Here is a 24,416-nt window from a genome sequence, read left to right as displayed (position 1 = left end):
TACCCTTTTAAATCATTCTCTGACCACATTTTGTGCTGAAGGATGCTGAATATCGCTCAGATATCAATCTGGAAATCAGGGACATGTGCATTTTTTAAAAATTTTTTAATATTTTAATTTTTTATTTTAAAATTTTTTTCTAAATATAACTTACCATCAAGTTAACTAACATATGGTGTATACAGTGCGCTCTTGGCTTCAGGAATAGATTCCCGTGATTCGTCACTTACATACAACACCCAGTGCTCATCCCAGCAAGCACCCTCCTCAGTGCCCATCACTCAGTTTCCCCTCCGCCCCTCCACCACCCACCCCCCATCAACTCTCAGTTTGTTCTCTGTATTTAAAAGTCTCTTATGGTTTGCCTTCCTCTCTGCTTGAAACTGTCTTTCCCTCCCTTCCCTTCCCCCATGGTCTTCTGTTAAATTTCTCAAATTCCACATACAAGTGAAAACATATGATACCTGTCTTTCTCCGACTGACTTATTTCACTTAGTATAACAGTCTCCACTTCCATCCACGTTGCTGCAAATGGCAAGACAGACACATGAAAAGATGCTCAAAATCGCTCCTCAAATACAAATCAAAACCACCATGAGATACCACCTCACACCTGTGAGAATGGCTGACATGAACAACTCCGGAGCCCACAGATGTTGGTGAGGATGCAGAGAATGAGGAGCCCTCTTGCACTGTTGGTGAGACTGCAAACTGCCACAACCACTCTGGAAAACAGTGGAAGTTCCTCCAAAAATTAAAAATAGAACTATCCTATGACCCAGCAATAGCGCCACTAGGAATTTATCCAAAGGATACAGGAGTGCTGATTCACAGGGACACATGTACCCCAATGTTCATAGCAGCATTATCAACAATAGCCAAATTATAGAAAGGGCCCAGATATCTATCAACTGATGAACGGATCAAGAAGATGTGGTTTATATATACAATGGAATCCTACTTGGCAATGAGAAAGAATGAAATCCTGCCATTTGCAGATGTATGTGCATTTTAATACCACTACTTCCAACTTTCCAACTTTTTGACCTTGGGAAAGTTAGTTTGCTTCCTTTTATGTCTACTTCCTAAACTAATGAGTAGGAATTAATACCAAGCATCAGCTTGCTGTTAGGACTAAACGAGGTAGTAGATAGGTAAGCTTCCTAGTACATGGTACCCAGCCATACCCCCTTGTGCTTAGCTCTAGTTAGTCATGATATTTGTGTTTTGTGACTAGTCATCATAGTCAATTTCATAAAATCCCAATTCACTGTTACATATATAGCTGGTTGATTGTTTCCACGAGCTGAATTTCTTTTTGTTTTAATTGGTATTTGACTCAGTTTTCCCTAGAAAGTAGCAAGAAAGAGTTAACAGAGGGAACTTTGAGGTCAACCCTAAGAGAAAACATGTACATTCACAGAGTAAGAGAAGTCAGCAATTCTTACTCACAGGACGTCTCCATTTCGCATACCGTGAAGCATGTCAGGACGCACAGCTTAGGTCATTTTTCTTGTGATTTAATTCTCTTTGCTTTCTTCTAAACGAAACTATCCTTGTTACTAGGAACATAACACCAAAAGTAATATATATGTGCATACGTACATTTTTTTTTCTTCTCTCCTGTTGGTTTCATATCAAGGAAAGGATCTGGAGAAGAATATTGTCACATTTGCAAATGTTCACATGGAAAGGTTTCTCTGTGGGTTGTCTATGATAGTTTGGGCCTGTCTTTAAGAAAGACAGCATCTTGAGGCGCCTGGGAGGCTCAGTCGGTTAAGCATCTGACTTCGGCTCAGGTCATGATCTCACGGTTCGAGGGGTTCGAGCTCCGTGTCGGGCTCTGTGCTGACAGCTCAGAGCCTGGAAACTGCTTTGGATTCTGTGTCTCCCTCTCTCTCTCTCTCTGCCCCTCCGCTGCTCATGCTCTGTCTCTCTCTCTCTCAAAAATAAATGAACATTTTTAATAAAATAAAAAAAAAAATTTAAAAAAAGGAAAGACAGCATCTTAAACACATCTCCCTAGGATCTGGTCAAGAAAAAATAGTTCTCATTCCTTTGCATTTTTGGTGCTGTGATTTCTGTAAACTAGAGTAGCTTCACAGCTGTAGGAAGTCACATGCCAAATGCTACATTTTTACAACAGTGTATTTTTAATCTCTCTTATTAACTCAGATCTTAGGGTTACCCATCTGTTGATTCATGCTTGTGCTGGTCTCTCCTTTGTTGAGTTCATTTACTCATTTCCTTATTTACTTGATATTTATTTACTTACTCCGATTCATCTGGAATTATTTCCTCTGTGGGAGATGTGTACCCCCAGGATTGTATAACTTTCCCCAGGTGCCGCAAGTGTTCATGGTTTGGAAACTAATTTTGTTTGTTCATTTTTTTAGCTTAAAATTATGATATTGTATGCCAACAGTATACATTGGGAAACTACAGTTACATAAGCTACAGGTTGAGTTTCGTTTCCTCAGTGGGTAGGGACTGTTTTCCAACACAGTCTCAAACAGGGATAGTCACCTCTTCTCTTCACAGAGTTCTTAACTCAGCACATCCTCTCGCCCCGCACAGCCAAGGCTGTCTTCCCCTCAAGCCTTCAAATCGCAGGACCCTGAGCCACAAACTCAGCCGAGCTGATGGCCATGTGGTCCCCTGGGTCTGATAGCTGCATATTTCATGCTGCTAAATAGTCATTTATCAGTAGGTTATTTACAAATATTTGCTCCCAGTGTTTGACTTGTCTTATTATCTTAACACTTTCTTTCTAAGAGCAGTTCTTAACTTTGAAGAAGTCCAAATTATTAGTTCTTTTCTTTTTCTTTTTTTTTTTTTAATGATCATGCTGTTCAGTACCATCTCCAGGAAATGTTTGCCTAACCTAAAGTGACAAAGATTTCCTCCTATGCTTTCTTCTAGAAGTTTAGGTTTTACGTTTAGGCCTGAGATCCATTTGGAGTAAACTTTTGTGTGCGGCGCAAGACAAGGGTCCTCGTGCATGTACTTGTTTGCGCGTGCGTGTCCAGTCGGTCCAGCGCCGTCTGTCACATCTGCTGTCCGTGCTGCACCATGTGGCCTCTGTGAACCCGCTGAAAACCAGCTGACGTTTAAGAGCATCAGGTCCCCTTGACAAATCGACCCCTTTATCATTCGAAATTATCCTTCTTTACCCCTGCTCGTAGTCTTTGCTCGAAACCTACCTTATCTGACAGTAATACAGCCCCTCCAGCTTTCTTTTCACTGGTATGAAATGGTATACAATTTCCATCCTTTGACCTCATTTGTGTCTTTATTTTTAAAGTAGGATTTTTGTGAACAGCATAAGGTGGGTATTGCCTTTTATTCCGTCTGGCAATTTTTGCCTTTTAACTAGGATGTTTCAACTCTCACATTTTAAGTATAAATCTCTAGTCATGTTGCTGTTTCATCTCTTCTTTATTCCCTTTTACCTCTCTTTCTTCCTTTAAAATGGAATTTTTTTTATGATTTTACTTTATGAAACAGCTTTTAAGTTACTAAAGTCTTCTCCGTGAAGAGTTTCATTAAGTTTCATAATGAACCTGTTTGAGATATATATAAAGATGCAACTAATTTGTTTGCAGGATGAGCTGATATTCATCAGGGGAAATGGAAAGTTATGTGAATTTAAGCCAAAACTATCAGTGGCCAGGAAGCAGAACTCAAAGAGCGCTATCTTTATTCTGTTTGGATCTGCGGTGTTTAGGGCATATCTCTTTCTAATCGCATAACTGAAAATCTAAGTATTGAAATAAAAATCAAACTGAACCCAGACCTTAACATCACCATCTCACAAATTATTAAAGAAAAAACTTGACGCCTAACAACATACATGTAATTAGTGCTTTCATTTCAAAGCCTGTAATTGTTTAATAAGAACAAAAAATCCTATGCAGTAATAAAATAAAATAAAATATTAAAAAATATATACTTTCCATTTTTTATCTTTTTAAATTTCTGTATTAGTATAAACAATATATCTGCACATTGCCTGTGCATATAATCACTAAAGAAGTATACATTTTTTGGGCACGCATCCCCAAAATTCTTTTACTGATAAAGAACTTCATGGTCAAACATTGTTGAGACTCTGTGGACCCAAGGACTTTGAGGTCACCAAGAGTTAAGATAAATATTTTGTTTTTTTATTTTTTAATATTTATTTTTGAGAAAGAGAGAAAGAGACAGAGTATAAGTGGGGGAGAGGCAGAGAGAGGGAGACACAGAATCTGAAGCAGCTCCAGGCTCTGAGCTGTCAGCACAGAGCCCGACACGAGGCTCGAATCCACAAACTGTGAGATCATGATCTGAGCTGAGGTTGGACACTTAACCCACTGAGTTATCAGGCGCCCCTAAGATAAATATTTTTAAAAGGAGATCTAGAAAAGCAGTCTTAACTCCTGACTCATTTAGTCTCTGTCTCAATGTGTTTGGGCTGCTGTGACAAAATACCATAGACTGGGTGGCCTAGAAACAACAGACCTTGGAGTCTCTTCCAGTTCTGGAGACAGGGAGCCTAGGAATAAGGGGCCACTAGTTAAATACCAAGTAATCTCACTATCCAGAGATAATTGCAGAGTTCAACAAGCCTTTTAAAATGGAGATACAATTCAAAGAACAAGAAATAAAAAACAGGCATTTTGTATCTTCAGGGGCACACGTGTGGATGTCTTCAGTGTATATAGAAATGCATGGTAATAGCAGTTAATGGTCAATAAAAGTGGTTTCAGTTCTAGCTCTGACCGATTCTCTTGTACCCAATTCTGAACTTTAGTGACGTACCTACTTTAAACGCTCATTGAATTTCCTGCTGACCTTGTGGGTTCGCCCTCCAGATGTACCACAGGATCCGACACTCGGAGTGCATTTACCGGGTGACGATGGAGAAGCTGTCCTACCACAGCATCTGTACCGCCGAGGAGTGGCAAGGCCTCATGAGCTTTAACCTCCCGGTGCGCCTCTGCAAGGAGATTGAATTGTGAGTGTTTGTCCTGTTTCTTCCGCAACAGTCTTAACTTGATTCAGCCTAACACAAAACAGGGATAGCACTGGAGCTTCCTGTCTTATGATGGAACGTGGGAATCAAGGCCACATCTCTGCCTTCAGAAAAAAAGAATCCGGATGCCATTTTGAAACAGGTTGACTTAGATGTTGGATGCCATCTTGAAATGGGTTGACTTAGATGTTGGCTTTCCCTCCTTTGTCTTTTGCCTCCTTAAAACCATATAGTACTTATTGTTCACTGTGGCATTGAAGCTCAAATATCTAAAAGTTTATATTTCCATGCAGTTTTAAATTTACAAAGTGAATTTTAGAATTCTCGGCTGGCTCCTGTCCCAAAAGGCTTGCTACTGTCTTATTAGAGTGGATTTTTGCTCAAATAAGCTCTTAAGATTTTTTTATTCGCCTCAGTTTATCCTCTAATGGTTTGTGTACAATACATATTATGATACCATAAGAAATATATATATTTGATCTTCATAGCTAGGTCCTGGCTCAGAGCTCCTACACCCTCGAGTTTCCTGAGTGATGGGAGGGAGAGAAGTGTCCTTTCTTATTCATAATGACACTTGTTCAACCCCACTTGAGTTTCTGCTGTGGAAGGACTCTAGGAGGCTGGGGGCTGGTTGTCCAAGGACCCAGCCATGTGGTTTGGGGGTTGTAATTTTCAGCCCCACCCTCAGATCTCCTGGGAGGGGCCAGGGGCTGGGGATTGAGTCAGTCACCAGTGACCAGTGATTTAATCAAATGTTCCTGTGGAATGGAACCTCCAGAAACCCTGAACGAGGGTTTTGGAGGGCTTTCGCGTTGATAAGCACATTGGGTGCTAGGAAGGTGGTGACTCAGTCACCACCGGGCCAGAGCTCACCCCTTCCCACGTGCCATGCCCCATGACTCTCTTCTGTTTGCCTGTTCCTCACTCGAATCCCTAATAATAAACTGCTAATAGTAAGTGAAGTGTTTCCCTGAGTTCTGGGAGCTATTGCGCCTTATAAAACCTAAGGGAAGGGGGGTGGAAACCTCTCATTTGTAGCTGAGGATCAAAAGGGTGGGCGGCTTTGGATTGACACCTACAGTCGGGGGCAGTGTTGTGGGACTGAGCCGGACCCGTGCTGTCTACACTAGCTCTGGGTGGTGTCAGAAAAACACCGCATTAGAGGGCATCAGTTGGCATCTGCAGGTGGTCGGAGAATTGCTGGGTGTGCAAAACTCACACATCCGGCGTCAGAAGTGTAACTAGACAAAGATGGTTTCTTTTAAATATTTTACCATTGTTCATGGGGGTAAATCTTAGTAGGTACGTTAGCAAGTGCAAAATGCATAATAACTTTGGATGTTTGTATTTATGAAGGTTCTCTCTAGGCTTAGATGGGAGATAGAATAATTTTCAGCTCTAAGAAAAGTTGTTTTTCCCTCTTGTCTATGAGTCGTGTGAAACACGTGCAGTATTCACAGTAAAATTATTTTGTACTTTTTCATTGCTCTGATAACAACCACAACATCATTTTTTAAAGATTGTTTCATAGAAAATTAAGCAATGGCTTAAATATTGGGCTGAGTTCCTAAGGGACTGTGTGGAATTTCCTCCTGGAAACATTTAATACAACAAAGTTGGGACTAAGACAGCAGGAAAAGAGATGGCTAAACTCTCAGTGCTTTTTTAGTTTCTTAATAGACAAAATTTTAAATTACTTCCTTGATTTGTTTTTATGTTTATCCTAATTATGTTTACTAATCAGCCTTGTGTTCTTTCGTTTCAGATTCCACTTTGACATTGGTCCTTTTGAAAACATGTGGCCTGGAATTTTTGTCTACATGGTCCATCGGTCCTGTGGGACATCCTGGTATGAGTGACCCAGAAACTTCTTTCTTAAGCTGTTGAGTGACAGGACCCCTTCCTCCCCCTGCCTAAATGCCTTGCCGCTTCCTTGGTTGATAACTGTCTGAAAATATGCCTTACATAAATAAATTTTTTTCTAAATATTTAAATTAAAAAAGGCTGAGGTTATTGGACAAATTGATTTTGGGGTTTGGATTTCCCTTACAGCGCCCCCGGACCCCGAGCTCTTTGCCAAGGTGGCTGTCCCTCGGCTAACAACCATGTCTCTACCAGGTGATGATAAAAATACGGGGGAAAATCACCTTAGGCTGTGTAACGGAAAGAGCGAGGGGTTACTACTCCACATCATTACATGCTATTTTCAAGAGGCTTTTGGAAAACATGGATTAAATTTAGCATCAACTTCCAACCTCCAGCCCATATCTGTGAGAACGGGTGTGGAGGACACAGGTCTCCTAATTCAGCACCAAGTGCTTCGTTAGTGAGTTCACCATGGCTCTTTTCCCCTGTGGGTCTTTCCTTCTCTTGTGGCCTGTCCTAGAGGCCTTTCATGACTTTCCACTTAACTTTTTACAACTTAAACACACATGCAGGGAATAATTTTCTTTTTCTCTCTTTTACTCATTTAATCATTGAGTGGCTTATAAAAGCTCTTGGTTTCTCTGAAACTAAATTGTCACTCCTTTGCTATTGAATTCTGTGTCTTCTCATACTTTTGGTTTTTTAATGTTTATTATTTTAGAGAGAGAGAGAGACAGACAGAGTGTGAGCAGGGGAGGGTCAGAGAGAGAGGGAGACACAGAATCCGAAGCAGGGTCCAGCCTCTGAGCTGTCAGCACAGAGCCCTACACGGGACTCAAACCCACAAACTGTGAGATCGTGACCTGAGCTGAAGTCAGTGCTTAACCACCTGAGCCACCCAGGCTGTCCTTTTATTGGTGACTTTTATAAATCGTTCCTTTGAAAGAGTGCACACAGGGTAAATAACAGCACTCATTTCTTAGGTATCAGCTGAGAGTTGGACCAGTTGGAACTCCTAAAATGACATACCTAATTCTCCAAAGACATTTGAAAAGCTACAGTGGATAAAAGTAAAGGTTATATATTGTTAGAAGTTTTAGGAAGTCTTATCTCTTTGGTATTTCAAAGAGCCTTGTTTTATATTGATGTGCTTTTCTTTTAAGCTGCCTTAAATTCCTTGACAGAGTTGGTAGGGCCTGAAATAAGTAGAAATACATGAAATATGAAAATAAAATATAACAACAATGTTGCACAATAAAAACATAGCTTTGGGGCGCCTGGGTGGCTCGGTCAGTTAAGTGTCCAACTTTGGCTCAGGTCATGATCTCACAGTTTATGAGTTCAACCCCCCCTGTCAGGCTCGCTGCTGTCAGTAAAGAGCCTGCTTTGGATCCTCAGTCCCTCTCTTTCTTCCCCCCACCCCCCAACTCCTGCATGCGTGCTCTCTCTCTCTCTCTCTCAAAAATAAATAAGCATTAAAAAAATCTTTTTAAACATGTCATATTGTTCTGTGTATGGTGTCAGGCCATACACAGTGGCCCTTTGCCACTTAATAATTTGAGTGTACCATAATACTTTGAAAGGATAGTCATTCATCTAGAAAATTCTCATGGTATACATATTTGAAGTTTGTGAATCTGAGTATACTTTTTGGAAAGTATGAGCTCAAAATACGCTTAAATGGGGTGATGATATGTTGTTGTCTGTTGAGCGTGGTGCATGTGTGTAAGGACGGAAGGAGTGAGTGACAGGCACCTGCGTGCTGATTCTGGTACTTGCTCCCTCGTAGGCCAGTTAGTGTATCAGACCAGAAGCTCTGAAAGAGTCTTCCGCTCTTAAGTAGCTAAAGAAATAGAGGGAAAGTGGTGAGACAGGCTTCAGCCCTTCTGGGCCCAGTCACTGTGGAAATTTTCACAGCTGCAAGTATATGGGTACAGACGTATGTGTTTATTTTTGTTAACGCTTGTTAAGTTATTTTGAAACAGAGAAGGTGCACATGCATGTGAGCAGGGGAGAGGCAAAGAGCGGGGGAGAGACAATCTCAAGCAGGCTCCCCGCTGTGGGCACAGAGCCTGACACGGGGCTTGATCCCACAAACAGTTCATGATGAGCTGAAACCAGGAATGGAACGCTTAATGACCAAGCCACCCGGGTGCCCCCAGACATATGTGTTCAAACGTGAGTTTTAGGGGCGCCTTGGGGGGGCGGTCAGTCGCTTGAGCGTCTGACTTCAGCTCAGGTCACGATCTCAGGGTTCATGGGTTCAAGCCTCTGCGTCGGGCTCTGTGCAGACAGCTCAGAGCCTGGAGCCCGCTTCCGATTCTGCGTGTATGTGTCTCTCTCTCTCTGCCCCTCCCCTGCTCATGATCTGTCTCTCTCTGTCCCTCAAAAATCAATAAATGTTAAAAAAAATTTTTTTAAATAAATAAACCAGAGTTCTAGCCAGAATGTATTGATTCATTACCAGTTCCTGTCCTAAGGGATTTTTTTCTTTTCCACACAGCTTTGAGCTTGAAAAGTTGTGTCGCTTCATTATGTCTGTGAAGAAGAACTACCGGCGGGTTCCGTATCACAACTGGAAGCACGCAGTCACCGTGGCGCACTGCATGTACGCCATACTCCAGAATAACCACGGGCTCTTCACCGACCTGGAGGTGGGTGTCCTCACGCCTTTGTTTCTGTTTCGGGTAAGACGAGGGGATGCAGGGTCCGTACGTCTGGAACACCTTCCCAACATGGGTACGTGACACGTTACCCCAGGGCGACCCCGTAACTTAATAGAAGCACACTTTAAAGTTGCTGTGCCCGTGTGTTTTTCACATTATTTTGTATCACAAATGGAGATGCAGAAATTCCAGCTTTCACCAGAACATTTGCCCCCAAGGAAACATTCGTTTTGGAGTCCCTCTTCCCTGTGAAAGCGCAAGTCTTCTGCAAGTCTGTGTTACACAAACAAAGTAAATTTTTCTCCTTGCCTTTGTGCCCTGGGTAATGTAGGCATTTCCTGCTGATTTGAGAACCCAGAACATTAAGTACAGTTAGGACATGGATGGTCTCCTGTCACATGAGGAGACGGGCTCTGTGATGCCTCACGGACCCACCTGACTTTATACCCAGAGCTGGCGACAGGCTAAGAGATTTGGGGCTGCTGAGTCCCTTCCTGCACCGCGGTCCAGCCCCTTCTTTGACCGCCCAGCCCCACGCTCCGCGATGTTCCCCGGCCAGGCCGACCGCCAAGCACGTCCTTTCCCCACATGGTCCTGGCGGTGCCTGCAAAAAAGCCCAACTCGAAACCCGCTCTCCTCCTCCATAAAATTCCTGTCCTGCTTCCGAGGACATGTGGGCCCTGGAGAGAAGGAGACTGTCATCTCGGTGATTAAGGTGCCGTGCTCCCCTCACAGGCACCTTCACGCCAGAGCCCAGCGCCCCCGAGGCCTGTCCTGTGCGTGTTCCGTCCTGTCTGGCCAAACTCCCAGTCTGGGAGGAGACTCAGAGGGTGCATTTTTTAAAAAAGTGTTATTTTAGGGAGAGTTTGCTTTTTTATTAATAATCTCTTGGTAGGGCTTGGTTAGCCCAACAACTGATTATTTATTACCAAAAAAAAAAAAAAAATGAAATGTGTTCCTTTTTCATATAAATTTTAAGCTGATTTTCCATTCCATTAAACCCCACATTTTCGAGACATTCAGCATTTTTTCCATTCAGTTCCTTTTAAGAAAGCAATTTCAGGGGTGCCTGGGTGGCTTAGTCGGTTAAGCATCCGACTCTTGATTTCTGCTCAGGAAATCATCTCATGGTCGTGGGATTGAGCCCCTCGTTGGGCCTTGCGCTGACAGTGTGGAGCCTGTGTGGGATTCTCTCTCTCCTCTTTCTCTGCCCCTCTTCCTGCCATGCATTCTAAACAAACAAACAAACAAACAAACATTTTAAAAAAGAAAGAAAGAAAGCAATTCCACTGCCTTCTTTGCCATTGGACAGTCTGTGAGCTTGACAACTATAGAAACCATCTTTCAGCTGCCCTGAGACGTACATTAAAAAATGGAAACGTTTGAGGTAAGTGAGAAAATTTTGTGGCTGCAAATTAAGTCTCATTTAAGTTCCATTTGTTTTTGGAATTGCCTCATTACGTTTTCACAAATCCTCAGGTCCTTTTGCCTAAAAATAATCCCAAAGTAATATGTGTAAAAACGTTAAATAGGTTTTTTTAAAAAGGATTTTTCATCTCTAATCGAATTAATTAGAGATTATCAGTTGATCTTGTTAAAGGAGTAGATTAATAAAGGTAATTCCTCACTTCGTGAATTATTTTCACATGCTTGATTCTGGCATATGTTTAATGAAACTAATGAATATTATATCAATAAAAATAAAATATGTAAAAAAATTGAAAAGATGTACCTAGTAGCTTTTCACTACTTATCTATTGTGCAAGATTTTAAAACCTCGAAATTTCTTACCAGATTCGTCATGATTAACACAATAGCATAAAATATGGGAACGACCCCAAACCCAGATGCTACTCAGAACATAAGTAATTCACTTACCCTGTGGCCTGTGAGCTTGCAACAGCTGAGGGGGGTCCGGGAGCCCCCCGTGCCCATTAGGTTGCAGGAGAAACCCGTTCTGCTCAGGGAGGCTAAGAAAGGGATAGGGCCGGGGGCGCCTGGGCGGCTCAGTCGGTTAAGCGTCTGACTTCAGCTCAGGTCATGATCTCATGGTTCATGGGTTCGAGCCCTGCGTCGGGCTCTGTGCTGACAGCTCAGAGCCTGGAGCTTCTTCGGATTCTGTGTCTCCCCCTCTGTCTGCCCCTCCCCTGCTTGCACTCTTTCTCTTTCTCTCTCTCTAAAAATAAATAAAACATAAAAAATTTAAAAAAATAAAAGCAGAAAAACAAAGAACGCGGTTAAGGAAGAAGACAGACCCTGTGGAACTTCAGAGATCCCTAAAGGTGTCTGCTGTTTCCGCGGCAGGACTCTGTCCACGTGCTGGGAATGAGTAGCTGTAAATCTCCTCATTTCTGATTCCTCGTTCTGAACATCTGTGCACTGGAGTCTTTTTTTTTTTTTTTTTTAAAGCTCAAAGGACTGCTGATTGCGTGTCTGTGTCACGACCTGGACCACAGGGGCTTCAGTAACAGCTACCTGCAGAAATTCGACCACCCCCTGGCCGCCCTCTACTCCACGTCCACCATGGAGCAGCACCACTTCTCTCAGACCGTGTCCATCCTGCAGGTGAGACCGTGTGCGGCCTCCGGTGTGGTTGGGTCCCCTCCCAGGACGTGCTGCTGCTTCCACAGAAACGGGGGTGGGGGAGCTGGGGGGCAGGGCCTCCTTCAACAGCCGCAGCTGCACACAGGCCCTCGTGCATGTGTCTCAGTAGGTAACTGTGGGGCGCTCTGACCGTGAACCCTTGGTGAAGGTCTTGAATACGTATCTACTTTGCAGCCACGTTTGATTTTGAAGCACATGATGCTCTAAGGCAGAGTTTGTCTCACGTGTTGTATTTCTTTATGTGGGTCGTCACGCTCTCACACCCCGACATACGGGCAAGTCCAGGTTTAAGTGCATGGAAGCCCTTTTCGTTTTTCTTTTGTGTGCGTTGTTCTTATTTTATTGCTTTTAAGATGTTCTTCTGGGGTGCCTGGGTGGCTCATTCGGTTAAGCCTCCGACTTCAGCTCATGTCATGATCTCACGGTTCGTGGGTTCGAACCCCGCATCAGGCTCTGTACTGACAGCTCAGAGCCTGGAGCCTGTTTCGGATTCTTTGTCTTCCTTTCTCCTTGCCCCTCCCCTGCTCACGCTGTCTCTCTCTCTCTCTCTCTCTCTCTCAGAAATAAATAAAACATTAAAAAAAAAAAGAAGAAGACATTCTTGCTACTTGATCTAGACACGGACAGGCCTCACCAAATCCATATCCTGAACCTAAAACCTCCTGTGACTTCTGACAGGGAAAGATGTATCAGGGTCATAAACAGATGGCCCTGTCTCTGTTCAGGGAAGGCTTCCTTCCTCTTCTGGAAATCACTGAACTCTCTGCAGGAGTTCCTGGTGTATCTGAGGGAGACGTGTGTCCAGAGCTCCGCCCTCACGCTGCTCATCTCCCTGCCCTCCCGCCCCCTCTCTGGGGTCCTCACCATCACCAGGAGGCTGTGCCTCTCACACCAGCGTCCCAGCCCAGGGCACAGGGAGACTTCTAAACACCTGAACTCAGCATTCGATGTGACCAAAATGCTGCTTATTATCTTGCATCTCCTCTGGGGGTGGCCTCCATCGCCCAGCCGCCACTGGGAGAGGACCTTAGAGTCAGTTTTTTCCCCGCCCCCAACACCCAACACCCAGTCGCGAAGGCAGGCCAACTTTATGTTCCGTCAACACAGCTCCAGACTTGACTAGTTTAAGGTGATATCCTAGAGAAATAGTAAGAATTCCAAGTTCCAGTCACTAAACTATGAGACAATAATACACTATTAGATCACATGGACATCTGTGATACCTCTGTTTATCTGTATAAAAGATTACGAAAGGTTTTGCGTGTTGCTTTCGTGATCTCCACAGATCTTTACCGCTGTGGGTACTCAGTGATTATGGGTCTGGAACTGTCCTTCCTCTGGCAGCGTGGCCCGATAGAAGATAGATAATGGTAGAGAGGCCAGCTTGAATCTGTCCTTTTCTGCGGATGTATTCGGAATGGATAGAGGTGGTCTTTGCCTACCAAATTGAGTTGTGGGCATAGGTGTGTATTTGTTGAGTTTCCTTGCTACCCCTTAGCTCTGACTGCAGAAGGTATATTGGGAGATTTGGCCCTTTTCATCACCACCATCATCAGAGTAATCATTCAGTCACTTATTAGGCATTCAGTACAAACAGCATAATAGTACTTAAGAAGTAGTATACATAAATAAGTCAGAAACTTAAGAATTTTGCACATATTAACACATTGGTTTTTATTACCATTTATTTCCATTTTATAGATGAGGGTAATGTACATCAAAGAGGTTAAGTAACTTGTCCATTGTCATACAGCTAGTAAGTAACGCCCAGGTTGAAAAACTAGAATTGCTCAGGGTGCCTGGGGAGCTCAGTCGGTTAAGCGTCCGACTTCGGCTCAGGTCATGATCTCACAGTTCGTGGGTTCGAGCCCCACCTCGGGCTCTGTGCTGACTGCCAGCTCAGAGCCTGGAGCCTACTTCAGACTCCGAGTCTCCCTCTCTCTCTGACCCTCCCCTGCTCACGCTGTCTCTCTCTCAGAAATAATTTTTTTTTTCAAAGTTAAAAAAAAGAAAAATTAAAAAAAAAGAAAAACTAGAATTGCTTGACTCCAAACCCTGAGTTCTTAGTTACAGGACTAGCATGCTTCCTGGCGTGGGGTTTGTGGTTTGATGCAGTAGGTGATCAGATATCAGAATGGATATCAGGCTGTGGCTGTTGTGAATGCTCAGTGCCATGGACTTTTTTATCTCAGATCCCCCAAATGAGTCAGCCCGTGCCTGTGGCTTCCTGTGGTGGGACTCACGACCCCTGGGGCCACGTGGCGGGGCAGGGCGGGGAGCGGGGTGAGCTCGGCTTGGTGGGCATGAGGGATTGGAATCTGAGCTCCCAGGCCTTCCCTGAAGAGTCTCTGTGGATAGGGCTGAGCGGCACAGGGCTATGGGGAGAATGATCTACGATTATTGATAATATTCTAAAAGCCTGCTGAGGAGAGGTGGATGAGGGTGCCCCTGCTTCCCTCCTGACCTACCCGCTACCCGTGGTGTTCCCAGAGCGACTGTCCTAAAAGAGGCCTCATCCTGTGGTGACCCTAGTAAGTACCTTCCGGTGATCATTTCACTTCTGACATCAGGCCTTTGTTTGACCTGTCTCACTCTGTCACCGTTTCTCCGTGTAGACGATGTGCTTGCGCCACGCTGCAGTTGTGTGGTGTGTGGTTCCCACCGCACACGTGTGGCCTCCCCCTGCTCTCTGTACACGTGAGGCTCCTCCTTGTCCTTCAGAATCCGTGTCCCCGCCCCTGTCCCTGCCCACGCTCCTCTGGAGCCCTTGACTCTGTCTGTGTTCCCATGTGCTCTGAGCTTCTCTCCCTTTCCTAAACTGTGAGCCCCTCCAGGAATGAACTTCCCTTGTCAGGGCCACGGCTAGACTAGGCACTAAGGATGCTGAGTAGGTACTAACTCTGCCGCAGATACCCTTCCACGCACTGAGACACCGTGGGCTGGACACCTGCCACGTCAGTACACACACATGTTCATTCTGTGAACACCACCGTAGGGAGCAGCACCCCAGCTTCGCATCAGAAACACTTCTGGGTCTCAAATACTGGTTACCTTATGCCTGATTGATGCACAATGGGATGACCTTGCCTTGAATTATCATAAAATCAACTTCTGACAGTGTAACCTAGGAAATTAACTGTAGTGAACTTACTAGTTGAGACATAAAAGTGTTGTATTATTTTATGAGGTTTCATTATGCTACCTGATGTGAAACTGGAGCTTTTAAAAGATTTTAAGCTGTTTTTCTGCTGTGTTTGGTTACTATATCTCCTTATTTCCTTTTCTTTTGGTAGGAACAGTGTGCTGAAAAAGATATACTAGATCCTCTTGGAGGGAGGGATCCCTGTTTGTATATTCATTTATTACCTTTGCTCTTGCAAAATTTTGAAGGAGGAAGTAAAAGGATCTTACCACTTTTCATTATAAAGATCCTCTACTGAACTTTTCCACCTAATTCCCTTTAATATCAAAAAGTGATAAAAGACATAATAAACCTGAAGTTGCCAACAGGATATACAGATCCTTTAAAATGGGCCTCCATCTGCCTAGATCATGGATACTTTGGAGAATCTGATGAAATAACGTGCTTATAGATGACACACTCAACATATATTATATATATGTATATATTTGCAGTGAGTTCATAACTTTGTGGTCCCTGAGAGAATTTCTAGAACCCAGACTAAGAGGTCTCTATTTTAGAGAGATTTAAAAAATGTGCTTTCAACTGTATGATACAATATTTTTATACATCATAATTTAATGGTTTAGTGGTAATACAATAAAGCATTAAATATGTATTCCACGTGATTCCCTTTCAGAATTACATTCTCCATGTGATAGAAGCACGTGTGTGCATGCATACCAAGCACACTTACCAGCTTGAAACATGGTAATGATTTGGGAGCGTAGGTGACAAGGCACTGAATTGAAACAGCCCAGCCACTTTGCTGGAATTATGATCAAATGAAAGCCAAGCACATTTCATAGCAGAAGTCAGAGCACAGTTCTTTAACTTTCTGCACTAAAATTTTGGAGAGCTGAGGATGGAAGGGGCTTAAAAGTAATGGAGTTCATGTGCCTTCCCAGAGCCCAAGTCCCCTCCCCGTGTGCCCTCAGTGCTGAGCAGCCTGCGCTTGAACCCTCCCCCTCCACCGTGACAGCTCGTGCACCGCCCTGTCCCCCTCCCCAGTCCCCTTCGTGGCTGAACTGCTGGTGGCTCTTCCTTGTGTTGCGCTCATGTCCGTCGTCACGTCTACCCTTTGGCTCCGTTGTATCCATGAAAGCTACTCCAGATGAGATCGTGCGACTCCAGTCACTGCAGTGACCTGTTTATACACACAGTACAGTTGCTCTTCAGTCAGAGAAAAATCTTGTTGATGTTTCAGCAAATACTTTATTTCAGTTAGACATCACAGAAAGCTTTATGATTTGAAAGTGAAATCATGTGTTTGAAAATGCTTTATTAAATTAAAACATTCTACAAATGTAAGGCCTTGCTATTATTAGTGTCTGGAAAGTACCCAACTGTGGGGCGCCAGGGTGCCTCAGTTGGTAGAGTGTCTGACTCTGGATTCTGGCTCAGGTCGTGATCCCAGGGTCATGGGATCGAGCCCCAAGTCGGGCTCTGCGCTGACAGCATAGAGCCTGCTTGAGATTCTCTCTCTCCCTTTCTCTCTCTCTCTCACAAAATAAATAAACTTAAAAAAAAATCAAGAAAACAAGTGATGCATGTACAGCCTTATTTGAGCATAGTGGTAAGGAGACAATGCTTTAGTGAGATGTCTGACTTTGTGAAAAAGCCTATTTTAATAATTTCAAGTTTTTAATGTATTTTATCAGCCAATAAAGATAGCTTAAAACAAGTGAAAACCATTAACCATCAATTACAGTAAGACTGTGTTGACTAACAATGAATAATTTAACAGTAATTGAGGAGCCCACAATTGAATGCATCTTTATCATTTCAGCCTTTTTTTGTTTGAACAAAATTTTTATCTCAATTACTAATCAAGGCTTAAGATTCTCAGAGGAAGAAATTATTATAAAAGGTGTTTAAGAGATTCATAAGCAGAAGAATAATTCTGAGTGGGTAGAGGCCAAACAACCGATGTTCTGGCCTTGTCTGGGCTGACAGTCTGCCATCCCATCTCCCATGAGGACAGGAGAAGAGCGAGGGGACCCCATAGTTCTGCACCGCAGCGACAGGCGTTTCATGTGAAAGTGCCGTTGCCTATAAGGAGAAACTTGAATACGCCTAACAAAACTTTATTTTGAGGTTGTGGGACATTTTCTTTTAGGATATGGAAAAAGTGTTTACTGTTCACTATACTTGAAGTAGACAAAGATATACGTGACTTTTTAAGCCCATTAATTTCCAGTACAATATGAAAAATTACTAATGGCTTAAATTAGTTTAGAAAGAAATGTCTTTAACTTAAACCCATTTTCTAGTCCTTTAATCGCCTACTAGAAATACCCAAAACCAGGTTGTATATTTAAATCCCTGGGAGTCTGTGGTAGCAAATGATGCTATGGCCCTGAAATGGTTCATTGAAGTGGCGGCTTCGGTCTTGTAGCCGTAGCCGACAGAGAAACCGCGATGTTAATTTCCTTCATCACTGCAAACGATTCTTTTGTTTCCTCCAAACCTGTCATTTGTGTGCCAGGTGCCATTGACTGAAGGGGTTGTTTGTTTCAAGTGACGGGAAGTGTTGTACGATGAGAGCTTGTGCTTGCTATCGGTGGTTTCTTTGTGTTTTCTCCGTAGCTGGAAGGGCACAATATCTTCTCCACCCTCAGCTCCAGCGAATACGAACAGGTGCTTGAGATCATCCGCAAAGCCATCATTGCCACAGACCTTGCTTTATACTTTGGAAACAGGAAACAGCTGGAAGAGATGTACCAGACCGGATCGCTAAACCTTAATAATCAATCACATAGGTAAAGATAATTTTTAAACATTTAGAAGCCTAGGAAGTATTGCCCGGAATAAGCTTATCCTTAAAAACAGAAATGCAATTTAGCATAAATTTATATCCAAAAGCAGAGATGTAAAAGAAATGATGTATTTTCTTTTTGTTTGACGTGCACTTTATTCATATTTACTTTGCATATTTCCTTATTTGATGAAATTACTGAGAGTGAATGGTGGGGATAATTACAATAGGAATTGCAATGTAAACTGCTCACCCAGGAAAGGGTACTTGCAAAGAGAAGTCATTTTGCAAAGAAGCCTCTCCTTGAATTGATTTCAGCCCGGTGTTTGGTCATCGGCATCACAGATTCAAAAGCCGATGAAAATGGATTCATTTTTCAGAAACCAAATCTTCTTGGCCAAACTACTGTGATTGAGGTGTAAACACGGAATTTCCATTTTATTGATCTACGAATGTAGATTCTAGTTACAAGCGTCAGAATATTGGCATTCACTGTGCTCAGATCATTTAGGAAGCCAAATGACAATCAGAAGCGTGTTTCATGGACATAGAGTTAGAGGACTTAGAATGCCCTGATGCATCGGGCGAAATTAGCCGGATTTATTTTTGCTGAGAAGGTGTGTGTTGCCTGCCGGATTCAGAAATGTATTAGGTGCGTTCGCTGTGCACCTGGCCACCATCTGCACAGCAGGCCTCGGTCCACTGGGTAACCTTCTCGCTTGTCACTTCATACGTGTGACCACTAGCTTTTATTGCTAAGACTTCCCCTTTGCCATTTCCAGTCTGACCACGTCCATCTTAAGTGGTGCCATGGTTATCTTAGATTTGTGAGTGTTCATTAAGCGGTCTTTTCTAGTCCTGCTGACCTCGGGTCTGTATTCTCTCTGTCCGGGTGCTTCCATTCTTCCTCCGTGATCCCTTAAAGACTGATGAGAACATTTCCTTCTAGAGGAGTCTGTTTTAAGGTTTCTAGAAGCAATCCACTCAGGTGCTACAAACAAAAAACATTCAGTTTACAAATGACTAGCGATAAAAGTTGACCTTTTCAGGAATATTACATACATAGGATAGAATGATATCCATTCCTCTGATTAAGCCACGCTTGTGTGTGATTCAGTCCACCTTCAAGCAGGGCAGGTCCAGATTTTGTGCAGCCTCAAACTGACACAACCTTGGGAACCTTGCTTAAGGGAAACAGAGAGATCTTATTTTCCCCTCGGGCAGTCGGGGCGCATTGCCAGGGCCCTCCCAGCACCGCGGAAAGGGGACAGTGTGTCACGAAGGACCCAGCACAACCTCTTCTGCCAGCAGCCCAGGGGACGCCCGTGACTTACGGTCATCGTGTCTCTGAGCCCGAGACAGGTTTTGGGTGTCGCTCTTGTGGAGTCAGGGGTTTGTCCACGGTTCTCTTCCTTACAGCGGTGACAAGACAGGGAAAGGGAAGGTGGCCTTCGGTGCGTGAAGGTGGCCTTCAGCTTCCCGGAGCCCGTGTGCATAGGTCCTTTTTGAGGTTGTAAGTAAGAACCATGTAGTTAGTACCAAGTTTCTTGTATATATTTTTAGTAAAATGGTTACAATAATAATTATTGTAAAAGAGAAAATTTAAGAATTGAATTGCAAATATTATTTTTGGTGCTTAATGCACATGTATGTGTATTAGTGGTGTAGACTGTCTAGTTTTATAGGATTAAATAACTTTTGGTCGGTTAATAATTTTAAAGGTAATGAATGTCAAAAATTGCAGAAGTGTATATAAGAAGAATGTTCTTTTTATTTCTTCTCAAATTTTTATTTAAATTCTGGTTAGATAACATGTAGTGTTAATAATGGTTTTAGGAATAGAATTTAGTGATTTATCATTTTCATTTAACACCCAGGACTCCTCACAAGTGCCCTCCTTCATGCCCATCGCTCGTGTAGCCCATCCTCCATCAACCCTCCGTCTGTTCTTTACAGTTAAGAGTCTCTTATGATTTGCTAGAAGAAGAATATTCTGTTCTTCCATACTCCATGCCAACAATCTATTTGGTATAATATCATCCCATGTACTTTTCTGTGTCTGTGTGTGTGAGTATATACAATATATATACACAAATATACTGTTCCATTTTTTAAAAAACAAAAATGTGATTATGCCAGATTCATTCCTTGTTTTAAGAGTCATGTAACATCTTGTAGTACGGACTACGTCGTAAAGGCTGGTTAAACCTTTCCCTGTATTGACGGTCAGACATTTCTAGTTTTGGAGTACCAGTAAAGCTGCAATCAACTTCCGTATTTAGTCTTACCTACTGGTCCTTTAAAAATATGTATTGTGTAGAGCACGATGCTAGAAACTTACAAGCATAATAGGTTTTCTAACAGGATTGTAGAAATTCACACTCCTCCTAACATACGGGTGAAAACTATTGCTCATTAAATAATGCCATTTTCTGATAGCTCATTCACTGCATTTAAGATCATTTCATGTTTGCCAACTATTTTTTGTTCCTACTTCTATGTACGTGTGTGTTCAGAACTTTTGTCTATTTTTGTTGAATTATATTTTTATAAATCAGTTTGCATTATATATTTTGTTAAGGCTACTACAATTTTCTCTATGTTACAAATATTTTCTTTAGGTGATTTTCAAAAATTCTATTCAGAAATTCTTTTTGATGATAAAGAAAGTTAATTTCATGAGGCCACATTTGTTTTTATCAAGTCTGGTTTTTTGTCTTGCTGAAAATGGCCTCCCCTGTCCTCACAGTGATCTGATAGTACTTAAAATTCTCTTCGTGTATTTTTAGAATTTTGATTTTTGTAGTTAGATCTTAGTTCTTCTGATGTTATGTCTTTTATTTATTCCTGGTGAGTTGAAGCAATACCTTTAATTGATAATTCATCTTTCCACCAACCGTTGAAGTTTTCATATAAACTTGAATAATTGCTTGGATTCCTTAAATCATTTAAATGGGAATTATCTAATCCTCAGCTGTGATCATACTGTTTTGATTACTGTGACTATGTTGAAATTTATCATACATACCAATAATCTTCACCCTCATCTACCTTCCAAAATTTTTATTGAAATTGTTACTTAATAAATGCATTTTTTACTATCTTCTATTCTAAAACTTCAAACCTACAAAGAAGTAGAGTATATTCAAACGTGCAATTTATACCTACTTCCTGCATTCAAAAATTGTTAACATTTTACCATATATTTTGGGGCGCCTGGGTGGCTCAGTCCGTTAAGCGTCCGACTTCAGCTCAGGTCATGATCTCACAGTTTGTGGGTACGAGCCCCGCGTTGGGCTCTGTGCTGACAGCTAGCTCAGAGCCTGGAGCCTGTTTCAGATTCTGTGTCTCCCTGTCTCTCTGACCCGCCCCTGCTTACACTGTCTCTCTTTCTCAGGAATAAATAAAACATTAAAAAATTTAAAAAAAAATTGTACCATATATTTTTACCTTTCTTTTTCAGTGTGCCACTTGAATGTAAATTATAGACGTCATGACCTTTATCCCACTCATCGTGAATACTTAAAAAGAAAAAATATCCTGTGCTGTCAGTTAAAAATATCCACAATGGCAATTTGACTGCAGCTGTGTTTATGTCTTCACTTGGAAATGAAAGTATATTGTCTTCAGAGACATTGGCATGAGTCCTTAATCCTGACAAAATTTTATAGTTTGTCTACAGGACCTGTCGATTTCTTGGTAAAATTATACAATCATTTTACAGATTTTATCACTTATGAATGTATTTTTCCCCCATTTTTAACTGGATTTGCAACTTCCAGTCTAAATAAAGTTATAAATTTCTATATATTTCTCAATTTTACTTCCTGTGTTTAGAAACTTTATTAGGTGTTTACACGTTTGTGTTTGTTGTGTCTTCTTGGTGATTTACCCTCTTACCCGTGTGAAATCAGTTCTCTTTTTGTCCATAAGGCTTCTTGCTTTAAGGTTTTCTGTGTTCCTCGCCACCCCAACTTCTGCGTGCTTAGCGGTGGCATGTCACATTCGTTTCCACCCCTTTACTGTCATCCTATCTGTGTCTGGTGATTTACAATGTGTCTTGTTGCCAGCAGTAGTTGAGACCCCAAATCACTAACTTCCTAATGGATTGTTCAGTGCATTTGCATTTCAAGTTACTGTGTGTTTGTCTCATTAACTTGCTTCTTTTCTCTTTAAACACCTTGTTCTTTGTCCCTCCTGTCCTGCCTTCATTTGAGTTAACTGAGTGTTTTCTTAGCATTCAGTTCTGTATCTTCTACTGGCGTTTATCATTACACCTCTTTATATTTTAAGTGGTTGCTCTTGGGTTTACAGTCTTCATTTTTATCAGTGGCTTTGAATGAATATCATTCCATTTCTGTATAATGTAGAAACCTTAAAAAACAATCCATTGGCATCCCTTTTTGTCTCTTATGCTGTTGCTAAGTATTATACTGATACATTTGTTCTATGTCCCAGATAGGTTGCTAATATTTTAAATTTAATAGTCAATTGGTTATTAAAGACTTAAAGAAAAATAATCTGTCGTATTTTCTCATGTGTATACCGTTTCCAGTGCTCCGCATTTATGTGAGCAGTTCCAAGTCTTTATCTGGTATCATCTTACTTTAGTCTAAAGAACGTCCTTTTAACATTTCTTACAGTATGTGTTGATAGCAGTTTCTTTCAGCCTTTGTTTATCTGAAAAGACCTTTATTTTAGCTTCACTTTTCAGAGATTTTTGCGGGACTTACAATTCTAAGTTGACCGATTTTCTTTCAGCGTCTTAAAAACATTCCATTGTCTCCTGGCCTTCATTTTCTTTTTTTCCTGATAAGAGGTCAGTGGTCATTCTAATGGTTATTCTCCTGTGTATAACATGTCATTTTATCCTGGCTGCTCTTAAGATTTCTTCTGTATCTTGGGTTTCTAGCATTTTGTCTAAAATGTCCCGAAGTGTGGGTTTCTGGCTATGATCCTGCTTGAGGTCCTTCCTCTGGGCTCTGTGGGCCTGTGGGCTGATGATTTCAGTGAAATGTAGATGACTTTCCACTATTATTTTTCTTCAACTATTTTTTTCTGCCCCGTTTGTCACTCTGTTTCCTGCAGCTCCAATTATACATGTGATAGATAACTGACTGCCAGCTTAGAGGCTCCTAAGCTCTGTATTGTGTTTTCAGTCTTTCTCTTCCCTGCCCCTCTGTTTGGGTAATTGGTTGTTCTGTGTCTTGAATTCCACTGATCCCTTCCAGTGTTCTTCCCATTCTGTTGTTAATTCCATCCAGGGGTCTATTTTAGTTTATAGAGTGTACTTTTCAGTTCTGAGATTTCTTTTCTAGTTCATTTTTGTAGCTTTTCTGTCTCTCTGAAAACCCCTTATCTCTTCACCCTTTGTAAACTTAAATGCATATATTTTCTGAAGATTCTTTGACATATCAGTTATTTAAAAATTCTTGTTTACACTTCTACCATCTCAGTTTTCTTCGAATCTGTTTTGTTGACTATTTTTTTCTCCAGATCATGGAATATATTTTCCTATTTTTTTTAATTTTATTTGTATACTACATTGTGGATAATATGCAGTGTTATCTTTCTGGCTTCTGTTATCTTTCTCTGAAGATAATTGACTTTTATTCTAGTGGCCAGTTAAATTCTTCATGGATCACTCTAAACTTATGGATATGTGCCTTGAAGCATTTTTAGGGTGGTTCTGGTTCTGTTTTGACCTTGGCCCATAGGTCACTAAGGATTTGAGGGAAATGTGAATGCAGATTTGGAGACCACCGCCTCTGTGGCTCTCATGGTTTCACTTGGGAATCCTGTCAAACATGTATGGAAGAAATAATATCAATCTTACACACAGTGTTTATGAAAAAGGGAATTGTAACCACTTACCACCTTATTTTATGAAGCCTGCATAATCCTGATACCAACATCTGCCAAGCACATTATAGAAATATTAAATTAAAGGGGCACCTTCATGGCTCAGTCGGTTAAGCATCCGACTTTGGCTCAGGTCATGATCTCACCATTCCCGAGTTCGAGCCCAGTGTCCGGCTCTGTGCTGACAGCTTAGAGCCTGGAGTCTGTTTCAGATTCTGTCTCCCTCTCTCTCTCTGCCCCTTCCCTGCTAGCGCTCTCTCTCTCTCTCTCAAAAATAAATAAACATTAAAAAATAAAAAAAAAGAAATAGTAAATTAAAGATCAATATTCCTCATGGACATAGATGCAAAATTTATAAAAAGGGTAACAAATTCAGTCACATACAAAAAACATAATTAAGCATAGCAAGTGGATTTTATCTTAGGAATAGCATTTGCTAATATAATTCACAGGAATATTCAG

General features: G+C 41.8%; 1 protein-coding gene across 1 annotated transcript in view; it reads left to right on the top strand.

The window, feature by feature from the left end:
• Window positions 1-24,416, top strand: part of PDE10A (phosphodiesterase 10A) — a 226,168-nt gene that overhangs the window by 177,351 nt on the left and 24,401 nt on the right. The window contains exons 17-21 of the mRNA XM_077761207.1: window positions 4,857-4,999; window positions 6,783-6,866; window positions 9,387-9,537; window positions 11,959-12,114; window positions 17,924-18,096. Coding sequence (XP_077617333.1) covers window positions 4,857-4,999; window positions 6,783-6,866; window positions 9,387-9,537; window positions 11,959-12,114; window positions 17,924-18,096 — 707 coding nt within the window. The remainder of the gene's footprint in view (window positions 1-4,856; window positions 5,000-6,782; window positions 6,867-9,386; window positions 9,538-11,958; window positions 12,115-17,923; window positions 18,097-24,416) is intronic.

Source organism: Crocuta crocuta, unplaced genomic scaffold (genome assembly GCF_008692635.1).
Source record: "Crocuta crocuta isolate KB4526 unplaced genomic scaffold, BGI_CrCroc_1.0 scaffold455, whole genome shotgun sequence".
NCBI classification, from domain to species: domain Eukaryota; kingdom Metazoa; phylum Chordata; class Mammalia; order Carnivora; family Hyaenidae; genus Crocuta; species Crocuta crocuta.
Note: the sequence above shows the minus strand (reverse complement) of the source record. Positions and strands in the feature narration are given on the sequence as shown.